At 48.2% G+C, this 19,699-nt stretch overlaps 1 protein-coding gene and 1 long non-coding RNA gene across 7 annotated transcripts in view; one reads left to right on the top strand and one right to left on the bottom strand.

Annotated features, from left to right (window-relative positions):
* Window positions 1-10,649: 10,649 nt before the first annotated feature.
* Window positions 10,650-16,972, bottom strand: LOC144281109 (uncharacterized). 4 transcript variants are annotated; one of them, XR_013349554.1, is made up of 3 exons: window positions 15,322-16,960; window positions 12,845-13,006; window positions 10,650-10,790 (listed from the first exon to the last, which is right to left on the bottom strand). XR_013349554.1 is itself a non-coding variant. In XM_077843886.1 (3 exons), exons 1-3 carry the CDS (start codon window positions 15,695-15,697, stop codon window positions 10,774-10,776), a joined length of 558 nt encoding a protein of 185 aa, XP_077700012.1. In that variant the 5' UTR covers window positions 15,698-16,972; the 3' UTR covers window positions 10,650-10,773. The 4 variants fall into 4 exon arrangements, 1 of the variants encoding a protein (XP_077700012.1); XR_013349556.1 differs by lacking the exon at window positions 15,322-16,960 and adding an exon at window positions 14,728-15,261 and having other exon boundaries at window positions 12,845-13,009; XR_013349555.1 differs by lacking the exon at window positions 15,322-16,960 and adding an exon at window positions 14,728-15,260.
* The window catches only part of LOC144281112 (uncharacterized), a 71,722-nt gene continuing 66,974 nt past the window's right edge, over window positions 14,952-19,699 (top strand). For all 3 annotated transcript variants that reach the window (XR_013349563.1, XR_013349561.1, XR_013349564.1), the window contains exon 1: window positions 14,952-16,043. This is a non-coding gene — a long non-coding RNA (uncharacterized LOC144281112). The remainder of the gene's footprint in view (window positions 16,044-19,699) is intronic.

Below are 19,699 nucleotides of genomic sequence, written 5' to 3'. Positions count from 1 at the left end.
CTTGTGGCTACGAGGCAGGATATTGAATGGTGGGGAAACCACCACTGGTACCAAAGCCAGGAGGAGGGAGAGATGATGTCCAGCCAGAAGGATCACTTGCCCCAGGCCTTAAAGGATGACCCCTGGGGAGGTGTTTCTGGCTGAGCAGCCAGTGGAAAAGGCAGAGGTCGGGAAGATTCTGGTGCACTTAGGCAGCGGTTGGCGGGCCGGTGAGGCTGGGCCAGAGCCCCTGAGTGCGGCACCCAGAGGTTTGGTGGGAGGGGGATTGCAGCCAGGAGGGGTCATGCCTCCAGCGGCCCACCCGCGGTGCTTTAGCGCCAGGCCCTGTGGACAGAGCGGGGAAGACAGGAAGGAGCAGCCGTGCCAGGGAAGGGCAAAGAGCTGGATGGGGCCGGGGTGCCAGGAGCCCAACAGAAAGGAAGAGACGTGAGAGGGCTGCAGGACAGAACTGATAGGGCTTGGTGACGACTGGCGGCCAGTGGGATGAAGGAGGCATCGATAACCCAGGACCCAGAGCGCTGGGGACGCTGACAATGGGGACAGGAAACCGGGGGGAATGGGCTGGCCTGGGGGTGAAAGTGAAGGGTTTAGCTCAGGATGCAGTGAGTCCAACAGGAGGCTTGATGGGGCAGGCGGGCCACCCTCGAGAGCCAGCCATTCAAAAGCTGCAGCCAGGGCAGCCCGGGGGCTCAGTCGCTTGGCACCGCCTTCGGCCCAGGGCCTGACCCTGGAGACCCGGGATTGAGTCCCATGTCGGGCTCCCTGCGTGGAGCCTGCTTCTCCTTCTGCCTCTCTCTCTCTCTCTCTCTCTCTCTCTCTCTCTCATAAAGAAATAAAATCTTAAAAAAAAAAAAAAAAAAAAAAAAGCCGGGGAGGTAGAGGGTCTGATAAGGCGGCTGAAGCAGAAACCTATGGCACCATCTGTAGGCATCGGAGAAGAGGCAAGTGAAGGAGAAAGCGGTGGAACAGAGGATGCAGAGGAGAGCAGGGTCCCCAGGCAGAGATGGAAAGTGGTGACCGACCCCAAAGCGCAGGTGAGGTCCCAAATACGCGGGCGGATGGGCCGAAGCCAGGCTGGAAGCAGCTGAGAGCACAGTCACAAAGTGGGGACAGGCTTTGCTAACTTTCCCATTAAGTCTGGCGGTAAGGAGACGAGGGGTGGCTGGCAACCCGAATGGGGTGCAGGGTCAAGGGGTGTACACCTTCGAACATGCTTGGAGGTAAGCAGATGGTGAGAAAAGGACAACGGAGCATCTCTGCCCTGGAGAAGAGGGGGTGGGCAGCGGGGGAGTCAGCCGCAGCACGAGAGAGAGCCCCTCCATCCTCCAAAGTAATGCTGTCTAAAGACACCTTCGGTAAATGAAGCAACTTCCTCCAGGCAAACCTTATTCAGACTGAGAGATCTAACGTCCCTGAGCTGAGTTGAGCCAGGGAAGCAAGGAGGAGGCCATGGAAGAGGAAGTTCTCCTGGGGCATCAGCTCCAGGCAAAACAGAAAGGGAGGAGGCGAGATGGAGGAGAACACAATGAAGTTAGTGAAGGAGACACAGAGAGCTTTTGCTGCAGGCATGATGGGGAGGTTGAAAAAGTGAAAGCTTAACAAAAGAATCTGGAAGAGTCATACTGAAAATCGAGCTACTGGCACCACTTGAGCTGGAAAACATGGGATTTGAGCAGCACGGGGTCCCTGGTGCCTTAGAGCCCGAACGCTTTCCTCGGCTTTCCTCCTGCAAGGCTGCGGGCTGGGCAGAAGCAGCCTGTGACGCTGATCACCCAGGCCGGGGGCTGACGCGGTCTGATGGGAGGCTGGGACGTGAGGGGAGCTCAGGAACTTTCCAAGACATGGTGGAGGGAGCTAGCCTTTCCCGGGGTCCCCTTTCTGCCAAGCCAGACAGCGGGGCTTGCACCAGTGCCCAGGGAAGCACTCCTTTGGCTGCAACCAGTGGGACACCAGGCTTCTGTTAGGGACAGGTCACTGACAACTTGGACCGAGATTGTCAGGGAGATGTTCAACACAATTTTTTAAATTATGGTATAACATTAAATTTGCCCTCTTGGCTGTTTTAAAGAGCGCAGTTCTGTGGCATTAAATAATTTACACTGTTGTGCAATCATCACCACCATCCATTTCCAGAAGTTTTCCATCATTCCCAGATGAAATTACCCATTAAACACCAGTTTTCCATGGTACCAGCCCCTGGTACCCACTGTTCTACTTTCAGTGTCTATAAATTTGACTACACTAGTTATCTCCTACTGGGGAAACTATACAATACTTGTCTTTTGAGGGTGGCCCGGGTGGTTCAGCGGTTTAGCGCCACCCTCAGGCCAGGGCTTGATCCTGGAGACCTGCGATCGAGTCCCACGTCAGGCTCCTTGCATGGAGCCTGCTTCTTTCTCCCTCTGCCTGTGTCTCTGCTTCTCTCTCTGTGTGTGTCTCTCATGAATAAGTAAATAAAATCTTAAAAAAATTTTTTGTCTTTTGGTGACTGACTCATTTCATTTAGCATGACGTCTTCAAGCATGTGCCAGGATTTCTGTCCTCTTTAAAGGCTGGATACTATTGCGTTGTATGGATACACGTGTCAGCCATTCTTCACTGGGTGGATGTGTGGGCCAATTCCCCCACTGGGCTACCGTGAATAATGCTGCTGTGAACTTTGGTGGACAAATATCTGTTCAGGCCTTGTTTTCAATTCTTTTGGGCATGAACCCATAAGTGGAATGGTCCACGGTGTATTCTTCAAAGCAATATACATAACCAAATGAAAATAGACCAACACAAATTGACCAAAATGGATGGTACTAGACGTGTGGAAGCTCGGAACGAGGAGACCAGCCTTGCCTGGGCAGGGCCACTGGAATGGCAGCTGCTCACACAGCCATTTCTAGAGCCCTAGACTAGGATGTCTGGTCAGTCTTTAGGATTTAAAGCCTAAAGACCCTGCAAGGACACTTGATCATTTCCATTTCAGGACAGAAAGCAGCCATGCCAGGCTTCTGACGCACTATTTCTGGAGGCAGATGCACACACACACATTTGTGTGAGGCCTGAGCTCGCAGACGGCTGTGGTTGGAGCACAGGTGACAAGAACAGAGCTGGTCATTCCCACAATGAAGTGCGGTGGTGACGAGGCACCCTAACCTCCCTTCTAGGCCATTACTTGTCCTCAGAGCACAGGCTTTATCATGATGGGGTCTGGTTTCAATCTGTCCCCCACTAGTCAGCTCTGTTGTCTTGGGCGGGCCTTATGGCCCCTGACTCTGTTTCCTCATCTGTCAATGGGGCGGCCAGAAGGATTAAGAGAGATGTGTGCGCCTCAGGGACTAAGAGCACGGCTTACAATCCGCTACTAGAGGCTTCCTTCTCTTCCCACCTCAGTGGCTTCCTTCACTGCCCCCACCCACTTTTGGACTCTGGGAGCCCAGGAACCCCTGCTCTCTGGCACCTTCCCGCAGAGCTTCCAGCTAGCAGAGAGAGGCAGAAACCCTGCACGTTTGCCTTCTAGTGGTGAAAGGGTCCCATTGCAGGCCTGTAGGACAAACCACCGGTAGAGACCTTGTTGGTCTGGGAGTCAGAGGTCGGGCCTAGGTTACAAATACAGTGTGAGTCGGCAACAGCGCAACCTGCGACTGGCCTTTACTGCTTGCTGCTGTCCGCGGCGAAACCCTGTGTAGCAGAATGTTCGAGGGCGTCATTACAAAGATCACATTTATTTGGTCTGACCCACGGACTCCAGCACTAACCACCTCTTTGGCCTCCTGGTCACCGGCCTGAAAATGCTGAGGAGCCGATGGTTGAGGAGGGCGCGAGGCCACCGGCTCGGGCAGCCCTGACCCGGGAAGCCCGGAGACGCGAGGGCCGGGGTCAGCACCCAGGCCAGCGCCCGGGGAGCACCGGGAAGGCGAGGTCTTGGAGGTGGCCCTGGAGGACCTGGACGCCGGAGGGTGACACACCCTGTGGTCTTTCAGCAACGCTGAGCGATGGGAGCCGGAAGGACCCTCGGCAGCCATCCATCAGGGCAACGTCTGTTCTCTGACGGACAGTGGTTCTTCCGGAGCTGGAGGGGAGGCAGGAGCCCAGCACAAGCCCCGAGCCCTGAGAAGTGGCCAGGTGCCCCGGGGCGGGGGGGACCCAGCTACAGCATCAGGAGTACATTGCAGCCAGAAGGGAGTAGCCTTGACTCCAAGTCCTAAGCTGTGGCCAGAGGTTGTGTGTTTCCATCTGGTCGATTACTGTATGGGGATAGTCGGCGGACTTGTTGGAATGCTAGTTCCTAGGCCCCATCCCAGACCTCTGGTTCTTTGTGGCTTGTGGGGAGGGGGTGGGATGTGTGTGCTTAGAAGCTCTACTCTCGGATCTCCTCCCCAAGGTGATGCCTGTTTCTTTTCCTGAGGCTAATTAGCTTTCCCTTGGCCAGCGGTAGGATGATCCCCGGGCTTGGGCAGGGCCAAGGGACCACAGCTAGGGGATAAAGATGGGGCAGCGGGAGGTCTGTACCTACCCACTTCACAGACCCCAGCTGCAGCCATGTCAGTCCTGGGACCTAAGGAAGTTCTATTGTGTGCTGACCAGCGGGCTCTGGCTTTCGGATCCTGATAGGACACCATGTGATTCCTGCAGTGCTAAAAATGACACATGCCTCGACGTTTTTTTCTTATGTGTTTTTTGGTTTGGGCTTTTTGGGGTTTTTTTGTTTGTTTGTTTGTTTGTTTGTTTGTTTTTTTAAGATGAAGCATAAGTTGATGTACATAGAACCAGGGCTCGTCTCTGAAAAAAAGGTGAGGGGTTTGTTTCTGTCCTATTACAATCCCACACCAAGGTACCCATTGCCTTCTCATGGCAGTGGACACCAGAACCTTCACTGTGGCCCCCCTTACTAACCTCCTGGTGAGTACTGCATTATCTGACACCTTCTTCAACTAAATAACTTCTGCCAAAACCTAAATATGCAACAAGTAAGGAAGTGAAATGCCATCTGTGAGGCACATCAAATCAAAGGATTAGGTAGCCTTTAAAACTACCATAAAGAGGGGCTCCTGGGTGGCTCAGCGGTTGAGCATCTGCCTTCAGCTCAGGTCGTGATCCTGGGATCCTGAGATCGAGTGCTGAATCAGGTTCCCTGCAGGGAGCCTGCTTCTCCCTCTGCCTGTCTCTGCCTCTCTGTGTGTGTCTTTCGTGAGTAAATAAATAAAATTGTTTTAAAAAATAAAATAAATAAAACTACCATAAAGAGGGGCGCCTGGGTGGTTCAGCCAGGTAAGCCTCTGACTCTTGATTTCAGCTCAGGTCATGATCTCAGAGTCCTTAGATCAAGTCCTATGTAGGGCGCCTTGCTCAGCCCAGAGTCCACTTGGGATTCTTTCCCTCTTTCTCTCCGTCTCCCTTTGCCCCTACTTCCCAAACACCCCCCACCCCATGCATGCATGCTCTTGCTCTCTCTCTCAAACAGACAAATAAATAAAATCTTCCTTAAAAACTACCATAAAGATTGGATAGAAACTTAGGGCAATACTTATTAAATAATATGTATCATTAAGAAAACTTAGGCACTAATCTCTCTGACATCAGCCTTAGCAACATTTTTCTACATATCTCCTCAGGCAAGGGAAACAAAAGCAAAAATAAACTATTGGGACTACACCCAAATAAAATGCCTTTGCACAGCAAATGAAACCATCAACAAACAAAAAGGCAACCTACTGAATGGGAGAAGATATTTGCAATGATATGTCCAATAAAGGGTCAATACCCAAAATATATAAAGAATTTACACAGCTCAACACCAAAAAATAAAAATCTGATTTTTAAAAGAAACCCTCATGCACTGTTGGTAGGATTATAAAGTGGTACAGCCACTGTGGAAAACAGTATGGAGGTTCCACAAAAAGTTAAAAATAGAAATACAGGGGCTCCTGAGTGGCTCAGCTGTTGAGCATCTGCCTTCGACTCAGGGCATGTCCTGGGGTCCTGGGATCAAGTCCCACATCAAGCTTTCCTCGGGGAGCCTGCTTCTCCTTCAGCCTATGTCTTTGCCTCTCTCTGTGTGTGTGTCTCTTGTGGATAAATAAATAAAATCTTAAAAAGAAAAAAAGAAATACCATATGATCCAATTATTCCACTACTGGGTATTTACCCATAGAAAACAAAAACACTAATTTGAAAAGATAAATGTACCCTATTTGCAGCATTACTTACATTAGCCAATATATGGTAGCAATTTAAGTGTCCATTGATTGATGAACAGAAAGAAGATGTGAGATATATATATATAATGGAATATTACTCAGCCATAAAAAAGAATGATATCTTGCCAATGTAGATGGACCTAAAGGGTATTATGTTAAGTGAAAGAAGTCAGAGAAAGACAAATACCACATGATTTCACTTCTATGTGCACTCTAAAAAGTGAAACAACTAAACAAGCAAATGGGGGGAGGGAAGCAGGAAAAAAAAGCAGAAACAGACTCATAAATAGAACAAATTGGTGGTTGCCAGAGGGGTGGGGGTGGGGTGGGGGGATGGGCAAAATGGGTGAAAGGGAAGTGCAGGCTTCTAGTCGTGGAATGAATAAGTCATGGAGATGAAAGACAGCACAGGGAATACAACCAATGGCATTGTAATGACGTTGCATGGTGACAGACAGCAGTTACCCATGTGATGAGCCTGCGGAACGTGTAGAGATGTCAAATCACTCTGTTGTATACCCGAAATTAATATAACCTTGGGTGTCAACTATACTTCACTAAAAATATATGTATTATTACGTGCAGAAAATATCATTATAGCTACCCAAATATAAAAAACAAAATGTGCCAAAAATAAAACACGTGAGAGTTGTGACTACCTTTGTTTCTTTAAAACTTTTAAGACTGTGGCATAGTGTAACAGTCACTAAAAACTACCTTGCTACTTACTGTCCCTTTTGTCCTCTGAATTACAAGACGATAAACCACACTCAGGATCAAAACATTTAATAACAGAACTGTATGCAACTGCTGAGTCTTCACCAACCTTGAAAGGTCAGAAAGCATCCCGGTGAACCCACAATCGATGGGCTGGCGGGCAGCTCTGAGCGCAGCCTGTATCAGCACCCGGAGCCTCAGCTACCAGCAGCCTGCTAATGGTCTCCTGCAGAGGCAGGTGAGAGGACCAGCCCCTTAGCAGCTGCTCAAGCAGCAGGCCGGGGGATGCTCTGCCAATGGCAAGACCATGAGGTCTGGGCGAGGTGGCGGCAAGAGCCATCTGACTTTTTATTTGGACTGATTCTGGCTGCAGGCTATTGTGAGTAGACTCATGCCCAGTGCCATCCTCTGCCCCCAAGTGGCAGATTTCTAGCCTCCGCCTGGACAGGCTAGAAGGAGGAGCAAGCTCCAAAAGGCCAACTTCCCTGCACAGCCCGTGAGGGGAGGGGAGCTGTGAAAACAGTCTATAAATACTCCTGGTGGAAGTGCGGGGGGCTGGACATCCCTGGTGAGTTTGTGCCAAGGGGTGCTGCTATGCAAGGAGATGCAGTCGGAGAAATTCTCACCTCAATGTCAGGTTTTCCTGCAGTGAACTCAGTGAGACGCAGAATCACCTTTCCCTCAGGAGAGAAGGCAGGGGAGGGTGCCAGTTCCTGATCCATAATTAGGGATTTGGAGGACTTTGCTGGAGAGAGGGAGCCGATGCTTGTAAACTGGAAAAGCATTGGTGCCACAGTGGTGCGGGTGTTGGGGGAGCAAGCTGAAGGGAGGTGAAGAAAGGCATCTTTTTCATGGGGAAACATTGTGATGCTTCCCTGTTCAGCCTTTGGCTCTTCCAATCCCTAGGAAGCTGAAGAATATAAACACTACATCATTGAGTTAATTCCACCCACGGGTCTTAAAAATGGTTCTGTAAAATGAAAGTGATTAACTAGACAAAAAGTTGCCGGCTTACAGATAAAACATAAAACAGTAGTGCACTGAAATGAAAAATGCAAATTTCACATATTGTCTTAAGATTATACAGTCTGTGGTGGCTGCTTCCTCCCAAGCATGGCGTCTGTAATTTGGGTTCTGACAGGATGTGTGCAGTGGGATCAAGCTTTGGTCCCATTAGTACCAATGGTAAAGACATAACCCAGGCATGAACAACTAAAACAAAACAGAGGACATTAATACACAATGTCCTTATGCTCTCTTTTTAAACACTGTTTAATTCTTGATCTGTAGCTACTAGTTTATTAAACTCTCCAGTAAATGACCTTTACTTTTTAAAGGTGAGTTAAAGGAAAGGAGGGAAGGAGGGAGGGAGAAAGGAAGGGAGGTGAGGAACAGATCTTCAAAATTTCAGCTATTAATACTGACATAGCAAATTCAAGTCAAGCCTCAACACACAATAGTTTCTGAAGAAAATTCGGCACAACATACCAAAATGTATGGGATGCAGCTATGCAGGACTTAGAGGGAAACTTATAGTTACAAATGCCTAGAGGTTCTAATCAGTCAGGCAAGAAAATGAAAGAAAGGACAATCAGATCAGAAAGGAAGAAATGAAGAAAAATTAGGTTCTAATTAATACTGTAAATATAAGTGTTAGGGGTTCACTCGTGTCCCACAAAAAGATTTGTTGAAATTCTAACCCCCAGACCTTAAAAGGTGGCCTTACTTAGAAATAGGGTAGCTGTAAAGTAATCAGTTAAGACAAGGTCATACTAGGGTAGGGTGGGTCCTTAACTCAATATGGCTCCGTCCTCACACGAAGAGACACAGGGACATACAGGGAGGAGGCCATGTGACAAGAGAGGTCAAGGCAGGAGTGATGCAGTCATAAGCCATGAAATGCCAAGGAGCTAAGAAATAGGCACGGAGCTGACTTTCCCTAGCGCCTCGGGAGAGCATGGCCCTGGCAACACCTTGATTTCTGCCTTCTAGGCTCCAGAGCTGAGAGAGGGTAAACTCGTGTTGTTTCAAGCCCCAGTGTGTGGTTGTTACACAGCCCGAGGATACAAACACTGTTATGTGCCTTCTTCCATTAACCCAAAATAAAGGGCCCCCCAAAGGTGGAAATCTCCCATTGGCAGAAACAGACCCAAGTTCCCTGTCACATCCCTGTCCCTGCTTGGATATATATGGTCAAGGCCTGTGGGCCTGGGGCCACCCACACTAGGCAGCCCAGAAAAGTAAGTGGCCTCTCTTATTGACTCTCTGACCTCCCACGTGGTGACAGACTCTGTTCGGGTGTTCACCCAACTTCTGTTCCCCATTTATTCCTCAACAATCGGAGCCTCACTGCTGCTCAGGAGTCTACTTGTCAGAAAAGATAACGCTGGTCCCAAACGCTGCTCAGGGGTGATCCCGATTTGTCCAGGTCAGTCTAGTGATCTGTCCCTCTTGCCGCGGGCTGGTTTAGGGATGGGCAGGTGAAGGGAACTCTGCTTTCTGCAGATGGTTTGTTGCTCTAAATAAGAGTCTTCTGCTGCTGCAGCTTCACCACAAAGGCAGGACCACAACCAGAGCTGGGACATGAGCAGGAGGAGGGCCAAAGGGCTGAAAAGCTGAGGATGCACAAGTGTACAACCAGGGAGACTGGTTTTTGCAGGTGAGAGATGGTGGTGTCTTGGCCAGGGTGGTGACAAGTGGCTGGATTCTGGATATATTTTGAAGATGGTGGCCAATGGATTTGGAGGCCGGGGATGTGAAGCGAGAGAGGGAAAGAATGAGTGAAGGAAGACTCAAGAGTCTTTAACTTGAGCACCTGCAAGGATGGTTGCTGTTCACTGAGATGGAAAAAGGCCGTGGGAGGAGCAGGTGCAGTGGGGAGCAGGAGCTCAGCTCTGGAGGTTATGAAGTGTGAGATGCCACATCCAAGAGGAGACGTTGAGTAGGCAGTTAGGTGTGTTTGGAGAACAGGAGAGAAGTCCAGGCTAGAGATAGGAGTGTGTTCTGCTGGCACATGGACAGTAGTAAGGACACAGGACGGAATGAAATTACTAATCGGCCCGAGCCAGGAGGCAGCATGCAGATTGAGAAGGCGCTACCATGTAGACAAAGAGAAGCAACCAGGGCACCTGGGTGGCCCAGTCGGTTGAGCATCTGCCTTTGGCTCAGGTCATGGTCCCAGGGTCCTAGGATTGAGCGCCACGTTGGGCTCCCTGCTCAGTGGGAGCCTGCATCTCTCCCCACCGATCCCCTTGCTTGTGTGCATGCTCTCTCTCTCTCTGTGTGTGTGTCACAGAAATAAAATCTTTTAAAAGAGAGAGAGAGAGAGAAACAAAACAGACACATAAGAAAAAACACAAACGGGTGCCTGGGTGGCTCAATCGGTTGGACATCCAACTCTTTGTTTTGGCTCAGGTCCTGATCTCCAGGTGATGGGATCGAGCCCCATTTGGGGCTCTGAGTTTAGCAGGAAGTCTGCTTTGAGATTTTCCCTCCCCTGCCCTTCCCTCCACTCGTGTTCTCTCTCTAAAATAAATAAATAAGTCTTTAAAAAAAAAAGAAAAAACACAAATATAAGGTCAATATTTAATTTTTTTACTCAGTAACTATCAATAGTAATATTAATGCCCTATATGCCGGGCTCTGTGCTCTGACCTCTCTGCATATCATCTAATTGAATCCTCACAGAACCTCATTAGCAATTTAAAAATATCAGTGAAATAATTCCAAGGTACCATTACACAAACCAAAATACATAAAAATGAAACCCTGTTGAGATGGGGCTGCGGGAGAACAGATGCCCTGGAACGGGGCTGATGGCACTCCAGCTGGAGAGGAATCTGGCAGCAACGTGACAGGAGCTCTCAAGTCAGTACACTTGTTGACCTGATGGAAGGAGGAAAAAGTAACTCTTACATATGTTCACCATAGCTCTTTAATGCAGCAGTATTAAAAAAAAACAAAAGAAAACAAAACAAAAAAGCTGGAGGGACACTTGGGTAGCTCAGCGGTTGATTGTCTGCCTTTGGCTCAAGTTGTGATCCTGGGGTCCTGGGATTGAGTCCTACATGGGGTTCCCCGCAGGGAGCCTGCTTCTCCCTCTGCCTGTGTCTCTGTCTCTCCCTCTCTGTGTCTCATGAATAAATAAAATCTTAAAAAAAAAAAAACTGGAAATGACTTTAGTCATTGTAAAACAAGCTAAGATACATTAACAAGAAGGAATGGCCATTTAACCTTTTAAAATGACAAGTGTGTGGACTGTGTTGACATAGATAATGGGATCTGTCTTGGTTAGGGATTACTTCCTTGTAAGCCCAGAATCCATCCAATTAGCTTAAATAAAGGAAAATTTATTGGGAGGCTAGGAACATTTATTGAGAGGTATCTTTGGGGGTCCCCAGAGCAACAAATAGACCCAGGTGTCTCAGAGATGGGGATAGGTCTAGAAAGTCACCAGGGACAATGCCAGGCATCTGAATGGTGACAACCATTCTCTCCTTAACTAAACTCCAGCCAGCCTCCTCTGAGCCTTTTCTCCACCAGGCCTCAACCTTGGCCTAGAAAGACTTGAACAAACACTAACATAGGTGCCAACAGCTCAAGGCCACATCCTTGGGATGACCGTAGGCCCCACTTCAAGTACCAGCCTGAGAAAACTCAAGGCTGCCAAAGGAGTGTTCTGTTTGTTCCAGCCAACACCTGAAGACAGAGCCCCTGTCTCTTGGTGTTTGTGGGAAGCTAGGAACCTAACTTTGTGAGCTTTTAACTTTGGTAAGTTTCCTGACAAAAATCAGAAAAGCTGAAATGGTACATGCAAGATGAATATTGATCTAATTCCTTTTTTTTTTTCCTATAAAATGTCTTGTGCTTATCGGGTTTTGGTATTGTTTTAAAGATTTTATTTATTTATTCATGAGAGACACAGAGAGAGAGAGAGAGTCACAGGTAGAGGGAGAAGCAGGCTCCTTGTGGGAAGCCCGATGTGGGACTTGATCCCAGAACCCCGGGATCACGACCTGAGCCAAAGGCAAGCTCTCAACCACTGAGCCCCCCAGGTGCCCCATGCTTACCATTTTTAAACTGAATTTCTGAACAGTTATATAGTGGTTTCCATATAAACCATAAAGGGAGGAATGTTCCACTGCCGTTGGTTGCATATGAATAGAGACAGCCTAAGAACTATGAGAAGGCTGGGTGGCTGCTACTGTGAGGCCAGGAAGGATACTGTCCCCCCACACTGCCAGTTTCTGGTCTCCGTGGTCCTTTGTGCATGACTCCTACCCACACTCTTTCTCCATGAAACTTAGTGCCACCTCGTTAATGTAGCCACACGAGGGCCCATAAGGTAAAGAAGAGTGATGGATGACACAGGACTGCTGGCTGCTAAATCTTGCGTTTTCACATCTCTTCTCCTCTGGCTGGAACACAGATTTCTTCTTCTCTGTGAAATTCCTGTCCATCCTTCAAAGCCCAGATCAGATGATACTTCCTGAATGGAGCTACCTCCAGCCTCTTGTCAGAACTCCTCCCTGTGCCTTGTGTTCCTATGGCACAATTGCTTCCTCTATTACAGAATTTCATGTGTGGTTTTATAATTCACTGTGTACACGTCTGCCTTTCCTCAAGGTCAGGGACTGACTATGCTTCTTTATCTCTGGCTCTCTAGTATCAATGTGGTTCTTAGAAAATTGGAGGCACTTGACAAATGCATGGTGACTAATTGAACTCCTTGCGTATTCCTTTGCTTATTTATTCCTTACAGATTCCTCAATTGGCTGTAGAGAATCAGTATCAGAATGAGTTCAGATTGGTCTTTCCCGATCATTCTGGTCTTCCCGGATCAATGTAGCCCTTCTCAGCTGGGAGCACAGAGAGAGGCAGGAGACAGCAGATGTAACGTTAGCAGGTAGATAAAAAGGAGATCAGATGCCTGTACTTACGTGACCTTCCTTCCCCAGACAACTCTATCATTCCTTCTGGCTTCCCAAACTGAGTCCTGCTCTGCAGCCAGATGGAAGAGATGGGACCAGAAGGAGAAGGATTCATACATTTTCCTGTTGTGGGCTCTAGGTGAAAATCACACATGCACTGATTTCCTGTTGCTGCTGTAACAAATTATAAAAACTTAGTGGCTTAAAACAACACAAAATGATTTTTTTTAAATAGCTCAAGGGGTTAAATGTCCAAAATGAATTTTACAGGACTAAGATCAAGGTCTGCAAGGCTGTTTTCTTCTGGAGGCTCTGGGAGAGAATTCATTGCCTCTCCAGCTCTTAGCTCTCATTCCTTGGCCCACAATCACATCACTTTTTCCCCTCTGCTTCCATCATCCCATCACCTCTACCCACCTGGGTCCCCTGCCTCCCTTTTATAAGGACTCTTGGGATTACATTGGGCCCACCCAGACAATCCAGGAGCATTTCCCCAGCTCAAGATCCTGAATTTCATCACAGCTGCAAACGGTTGCCCTTTTGTCTGTCGTATAAAGCAACACCATTCCATGAAACAGGGTGTGGACATCTCAGGGGCCCATTATTCAGCCTGTTACAACCTGCCAAAGGTGAAACTTTCGCCATTACAAAATCCTGCCTACCCTAAAAGCTCTTCCCTGATTCTTCTCACCTCCTTACCCATTACAGCAAATCAATGACACAACTGACTGACTGATCGCAGATGTAATTTAACATCGCGCGGAAAAAACAGTATGGCCAAAACCAGCCCACTGGAAACGTAACAGCTTCCGAGCTAAATGGCTCTGCCGAAAAGCAGCAGACCTGCTTTTAGGGTTCACACTTTCTCCAGGACACCGAGGAGAAGGGAAAATATGTATAGTCAGCATCGGAATATTATACAGAACAACAAATGTAGTGATTCAGGACACTGTAATGCATTGTGTTAACTTCAGAGAGATGATTATCACCATCTGGAATTATATTGTCTGTGCATCCACATGTTCCTTTCCCACCTTGCCTGCCCAGCAGTAGGAATCTTACGGGTTTTATGTCCCTAGGATCTGCAACAAAGCTTAGAACCCAGTAAATTAAAAAAAAAAAAAAAGTAAATATCAGTACATGTCTGAATACATTTAAAAAATACATACTACTAACTGTCCATGCATCAAAAAATAAATGAGAATGAGAGACCTAGCGTGTGAGTTCCCCTGTGTCGGCGGAACTTGATTAATGAAATAATAGAAAACCATCTTACTAGTAATATATGACATGGGTTCACACTATGGAGGCAAGGGATGGAGTGAGTACAAGTGCTCCCATGCAGTCTTCCCGTGGAGGCAAGGGAGCGCACTGGGGTGTGAGTGACACCCGGTCTGCCCCCAGGGACCGGGGAGCTCCCGCCTCTGCGTCGCTGCATCACCACCCTGGAGGGAATACCAGGCTTCTTAGACTTGCTGGAATATAGCATGGACACCTCAACAACATGGTACCCTTCCAAGACATTTTCAAAGGTCCCTCCAAGTTTTATAGATGGTTCTATGCAACATCTAGCTGGAGTTTCTCTTATGGTCTACATGGGCCTGAGAATTTTATTTATTTATTCACGAGAGACACAATGAGAGAGAGGCAGAGACATAGGCAGAGGGAGAAGAAGCAGGCTCCATGCAGGGAGCGCAATGCGGGACTCAGTCTCGGGACTCCGGGATCACACCTTGAGCCAAAGGCAGATGCTCAACCACTAAGCCACCCAGGCGTCCCAATAATATGTTTTCAACTATCAATCAAAAACAAACAAAACCCCACCAAGCAGGCCTGCTCTCTCGTCCCAGAAGCACCTCCGCCCTGGGTCACATCTGGGACCACCTGCTCACTTGGACTGTGGCTGGGGCCTGTTCTCTTTCCCGTTTCCATCTTCCAAAGCGGACCTGGCTGCCGCCCGGCCTGGGATTCCCAGATAAGGAAGATAGAGTCGCAGGGGCTGTGGCTCCTTCCTAAATTGCAGCGTGCTGGCTTCAGCCGTTCGCTGGAAACGATTGTGCGCTTGACTTCTGTAACCAGGGGGACCCCCTCCCCCCACCCCCGTCTGTATCACTCTCGGATGCACATCAACCGCCAGACTGGTGACCACATAACCGCCTAAAGCATACCACGTTTTAAAGAATGAGAGGGCTCTAAAAAATAAAAAAGGACACGTGTACAGAACACCAGCCTTCTCCTGCACCCAGCTAGCTTTCCTCCTGCAAACCATTGCAGATGCGTGCAGTTTCCACCCGTGCTCCCCAACGTGGCAGCGGCCAAGACTCCTGGCTTCTCCGATCCCAGGCTCCGTTCACCGCGTTTTAGGGGGCCGCCCTCGGCTCCGCGGTCCTGCCCACGGCACGGGGGCGAGCTGGCGAGCGAGCTCCTCCTGTGGGTGCTGCCTCTCCTCCCCAGATGCTGCATTTTCTGCCTCGGCCGGCTCTTACCAGGCCAGTCTGGTCCTGCCCGCTGTTCGTCCTGGTATGTCAGCTTGGCATAGCGTAGAGGCTGTTGGCCCCAAGCCAGCTCTGGTTCGCCTGCGCCTCCCCAGCCCACACGATAGAGACCGCGACCCACCACCCGGAGCCACGCAGGGAATTGTTGACGCGTGGGACGCAGGAAGAGCACGTGTGCCCCGCTCCGAGGCGCCTGGCGGGGGCAGGAGTCAGGCCCTGACGGCATGGTTCGAATCTTGGGTTGCCGCAAAGCAGGCAAGTGATTTGAACAAGTCACGCAATCTCTTAGGGCCTCGGTTTCCCCACTCATAGCATAAAGATGATACAGTAAAAACCCCCCATCAGGTGATGGGTAGGTCAGTCTCATAAAACGCAAGCGCACAATTTCGAGAAGTTAATGAAATGACTTGGCTTCCCAGGGTTCTGGCGATGTCAGCTAAGTCCTCCTCTCCAGCCTCAGCTGTGGTTTGGTGCCACCTGAGCACTGTTTACTCTGGTTTAAATATTGATGGAGACAAGGATGGGTCCCGTTCCGCCACTGGCTAAAGTTCCCAGGACAGGAGCAACAATTCCAGGAATCTTGTCACCTGGCACCCTTAGTGTCTTCTGGACCCAGGGAAGTTTGGCTGGAAGAACACAGAGGACACAGGGACTCACTCTCTGCCCACCTCCCACCTCCCCAGAGGGAGCTACAGCCCTTCCCACTCTGGTCGGTAAGAACTCCGGCTCATCCCTTTGAAAGCAGAGCCTGGGGGAAGGACAGGAACCGGGAGGCAAAGAACTGTGCAATATCTGAATTTGCTTTATTGAAGAGTTTTGTTTTAACGTCGATCCTATTAGTGTTGTTGTGACGATTAGGGCTAATGTATGAACATGGCATAGTTCTTGGCATGTAGCATTTGCTCAATCAATTGTGCATCCATCCCACGACTGTTATTAAACACCTCCTACATCCCCAGCACAATACTGGATCCTAAGATGATGGCAATAAACAAGAAAGATGCACGTTGTTCCCACCATTGAAAGCTTATAATTGAGCAGAAATAACAGCTTGGAGCCATGCCTTGCAAGTTATGAAGGTATTATCATCATATTTCTTCTAAAACATCCTATTTTCCCACTTTTAAAAAGTTAATATCTTATATGTATATTTTGGAATGAAATATTCCATCTTTTTCTCTAAAGAAGTGGTTCTCAACAGGGGGTTGGTTTTGCTGCCCAGGAGACATTTGGCAAAGTCTGAAGACATTTTCTGATGTTGTTATAACCTGGAGGTGGAGGGCATGGTGCTGGCATGTAATAGGGGAGGTCAGGGATGTTGCTACACATCCTACAATGCACAGGACAGCCTTTCATTATGCCAAGGCTAAGGAACCGTGGTCTAGAGGGGATCTGCTTATTCCACAATCAGTTGCTTTGGGCCACAAAGGGATAGAGACACATTTTACCCTTATGAGGCTTAGAAAAACCAGCCCTTTTGTTCTAGGCTCTATGGCACTTGCCCATGTTAGGGGAAGGCTCTTATAGTTTCTCAAACCAGAAACATATTCCTCTCGGGGACAGAGAAGATGGACCTGGAAGTCTGTTTTCATAGTACTCAGCACTATCACTGCATTCTCTGAGTGTTTGTTTATTTATTTATTTATTTATTTATTTATTTATTTATTTATTTATTTTTAATCTGAGTGTTATATTTAACTGATTCTCTTATAAAAATTAGTTTTCAGGGGATCCCTGGGTGGCGCAGCGGTTTAGCGCCTGCCTTTGGCCCAGGGCGCGATCCTGGAGACCCGGGATCGAATCCCACGTCAGGCTCCCGGTACATGGATCCTGCTTCTCCCTCTGCCTGTGTCTCTGCCTCTCTCTCTCTCTCTCTCTCTGTGTGTGTGTGTGACTATCATAAATAAATAAAAAATTAAAAAAAATTAGTTTTCAAACAAAAAGTTCCTGGGTTACCTGGGTGGCTCGGTCAGTTAAGCATCTGACTCTTGATCTCTGTTCAGGTCTCAATCTCAGAGTCGTGAGTTCAAGCTCCGCATTGGGCTCCAAGCTGAGTGTGGAGCCTACCTTAATAAAAAATTTAAAAAAATAAAAAAAAAAAAGGTTCCTGGAAAGGGCTTTTTCTTTTTTACTCTTTGAAAACCTTACCAAGATATGCAAATGATTCAAATTATCTCAAGGCCACTGAACCCGAGTTTTCAGTTCATTTGGCTTTCTTTCTTTTTAAAGCTTGTCTGGGTGTAATTAATCCAATTTGGTCTTCAGGGCAGCCCAGACTTCCAGAGTGACTGGCTTTTAATCTGATGGTTTTCTTACATCTGTGCAGCAAGGCAACACAAATTTTGGACAAAGTAGAGGATGCTGAATAGTGAGGCAAAATAACATGAAGCCAGAAGGAGAGGGAGGGAGGAAGGAAGGAGAGAGAGCAAGAGCGAGGGACAATGAGAGAGAAAGGGGAGGGGGACCAAAGGTCTGGGGGGGTTGGGGGGGTGGGGGGTGGGGGCGGTTGGCTAACAAGCCCAGAAAGAATGGAAATGGCCAGTCTTAACCTTCTTAGCATCAAGAGCCCTGGATCCTCACCTTAGCTTACTCTTTTGCCTTCTTCTGTTGTGCTTTCCGGAAGCATTGTGTTGGGTGCTAGCTCCTTTCCCTCCCACCTTCTGGGTAGAGGTGGGAGGTCCCGTCCCATAGCTGGGCTCCATGGCAGAATCCTGTGTTGAAGCAGCATATGGATCCGAAGGATTGTGCACGTGAAATGCAAAACTATTTTCTGTTTCCATTCACCTTATCATAGTGGATTATTGGTACTGTTATTGACAAAGACTGAATAGCCACAAGCGAGTACCAAGCACAGGATGTGTGAGTCATGTCTGCACTCATCTGGGTTAGAGGATGATTCAAACCATGGTGTGAACCCTTTGAACTCTGTATTTGATGTCCCATAGGCTGAATAAGCTATGTACCTTTTCTAAGAAGTGAGATTTGATTTTAAAATGTGCCAACATGTGATCTGAAACCTGCCATCCGTTCCTTCCAGTGCAGTACTTTATTTGGCACTTGTCGCAGATGTGCTGTTACAGATTCTTTGATAAAACAGTTTACCTGAGCCCACTTGCAAATGTTGTGCCTCTCTAACATCAAGTCATCCATGACAGCCAGTAACAAATTGATGAGAATTATTTCATAATTCTTGTAATACTTGTGGGCTAACAGAATTTTGTGGTCTATTAAGCATCATGCCTCACTTTAAAGATTTTGTTACTGGCTGATGGCGAGTGTCTTATGGCACTTCCTTACTATAAACAAGAACTTAGTAAAAGCTTCCTGAGACAATATTTCATTGCTTAAACTTGCCCCTGACATACTAGCGTTCAGTAATGAAACTCAACCCCAAAACTTACTGGTACAAGCACATATCCTGACCAAAGTATCTTTGTCCTCTTAAATTCCTCTTAAATTTTTCTAACTTTGGTTTTGTTTTGTTGTTGTTGTTTTTAAGATTTTATTTATTTATGAGAGACACAGAGAGAGAGAGAGAGGCAGAGACACAGGCAGAGGGAGAAGCAGGCTCCATGCAGGGAGCCCGACGTGGGACTTGAACCCAGGTCTCCAGGATCAGGCCCTTGACTGAAGGCGGCGCTAAACCGCTGAGCCACCGGGCTGCCCCTAACTTTGGTTTTGAATCCAATGCTTAGGGATCCAGGGAGGGTTTCTTCTGCTTTCCTTACAGCATGATATTTCATCAACCCCCCACGTGCCTGGCACATGTGCTCAGTAAGTATTTGCTAGAAGGAAGAACAGGGAGGGCTTTGCTAAATGGGTTATCAATATACCATGCGACTGCCCGTCAGGCTGTGCTGTCCACTGAGGGATGATCCTTGTTCTCTGTCTCTGGCCCAGACATCTCCAGGACTGATGGATCTCTTCCCTAGGTTAGCTTCCTTCCAGTTCTAAATGCAGTCATTGTGCCGGAGAGAGAAACACTTCCTCGGCAGCCCAGACATTCCTCAGTCCACGGGCATGTCTACTCTGTTAACATTTGTCTCCAGGCCGATCCCATGGAAGCCCAGGCTAGTGAGAGGAATGGAAATGATGAGGCCTGAAAATTCTTTACTCTTTGTTCTTCTGATGGGTGACAAGATAATTAGTCCAAATGAGATGCAGCCCCTCGCAGACTATATTTAGTCTAATTGCAGAGCTTCTTTCCCCTGGAGGAGCCTGGGATTCCTCCCCAATAGATGGTAGTGCCAGAAAAAGGAATAAAAGCAAGCAGGCCAGCCATAGCCACAACAGGGCATGCTCTCCCCTTCTCAGAAGGGAGCCAGTGGTGTGCTTGGGTCCAGGATTCAGGAAATGGGGTGCCACTCCC

This window comes from Canis aureus, chromosome 12, assembly GCF_053574225.1.
Source record: "Canis aureus isolate CA01 chromosome 12, VMU_Caureus_v.1.0, whole genome shotgun sequence".
Taxonomy (NCBI): domain Eukaryota; kingdom Metazoa; phylum Chordata; class Mammalia; order Carnivora; family Canidae; genus Canis; species Canis aureus.
Note: the sequence above shows the minus strand (reverse complement) of the source record. Positions and strands in the feature narration are given on the sequence as shown.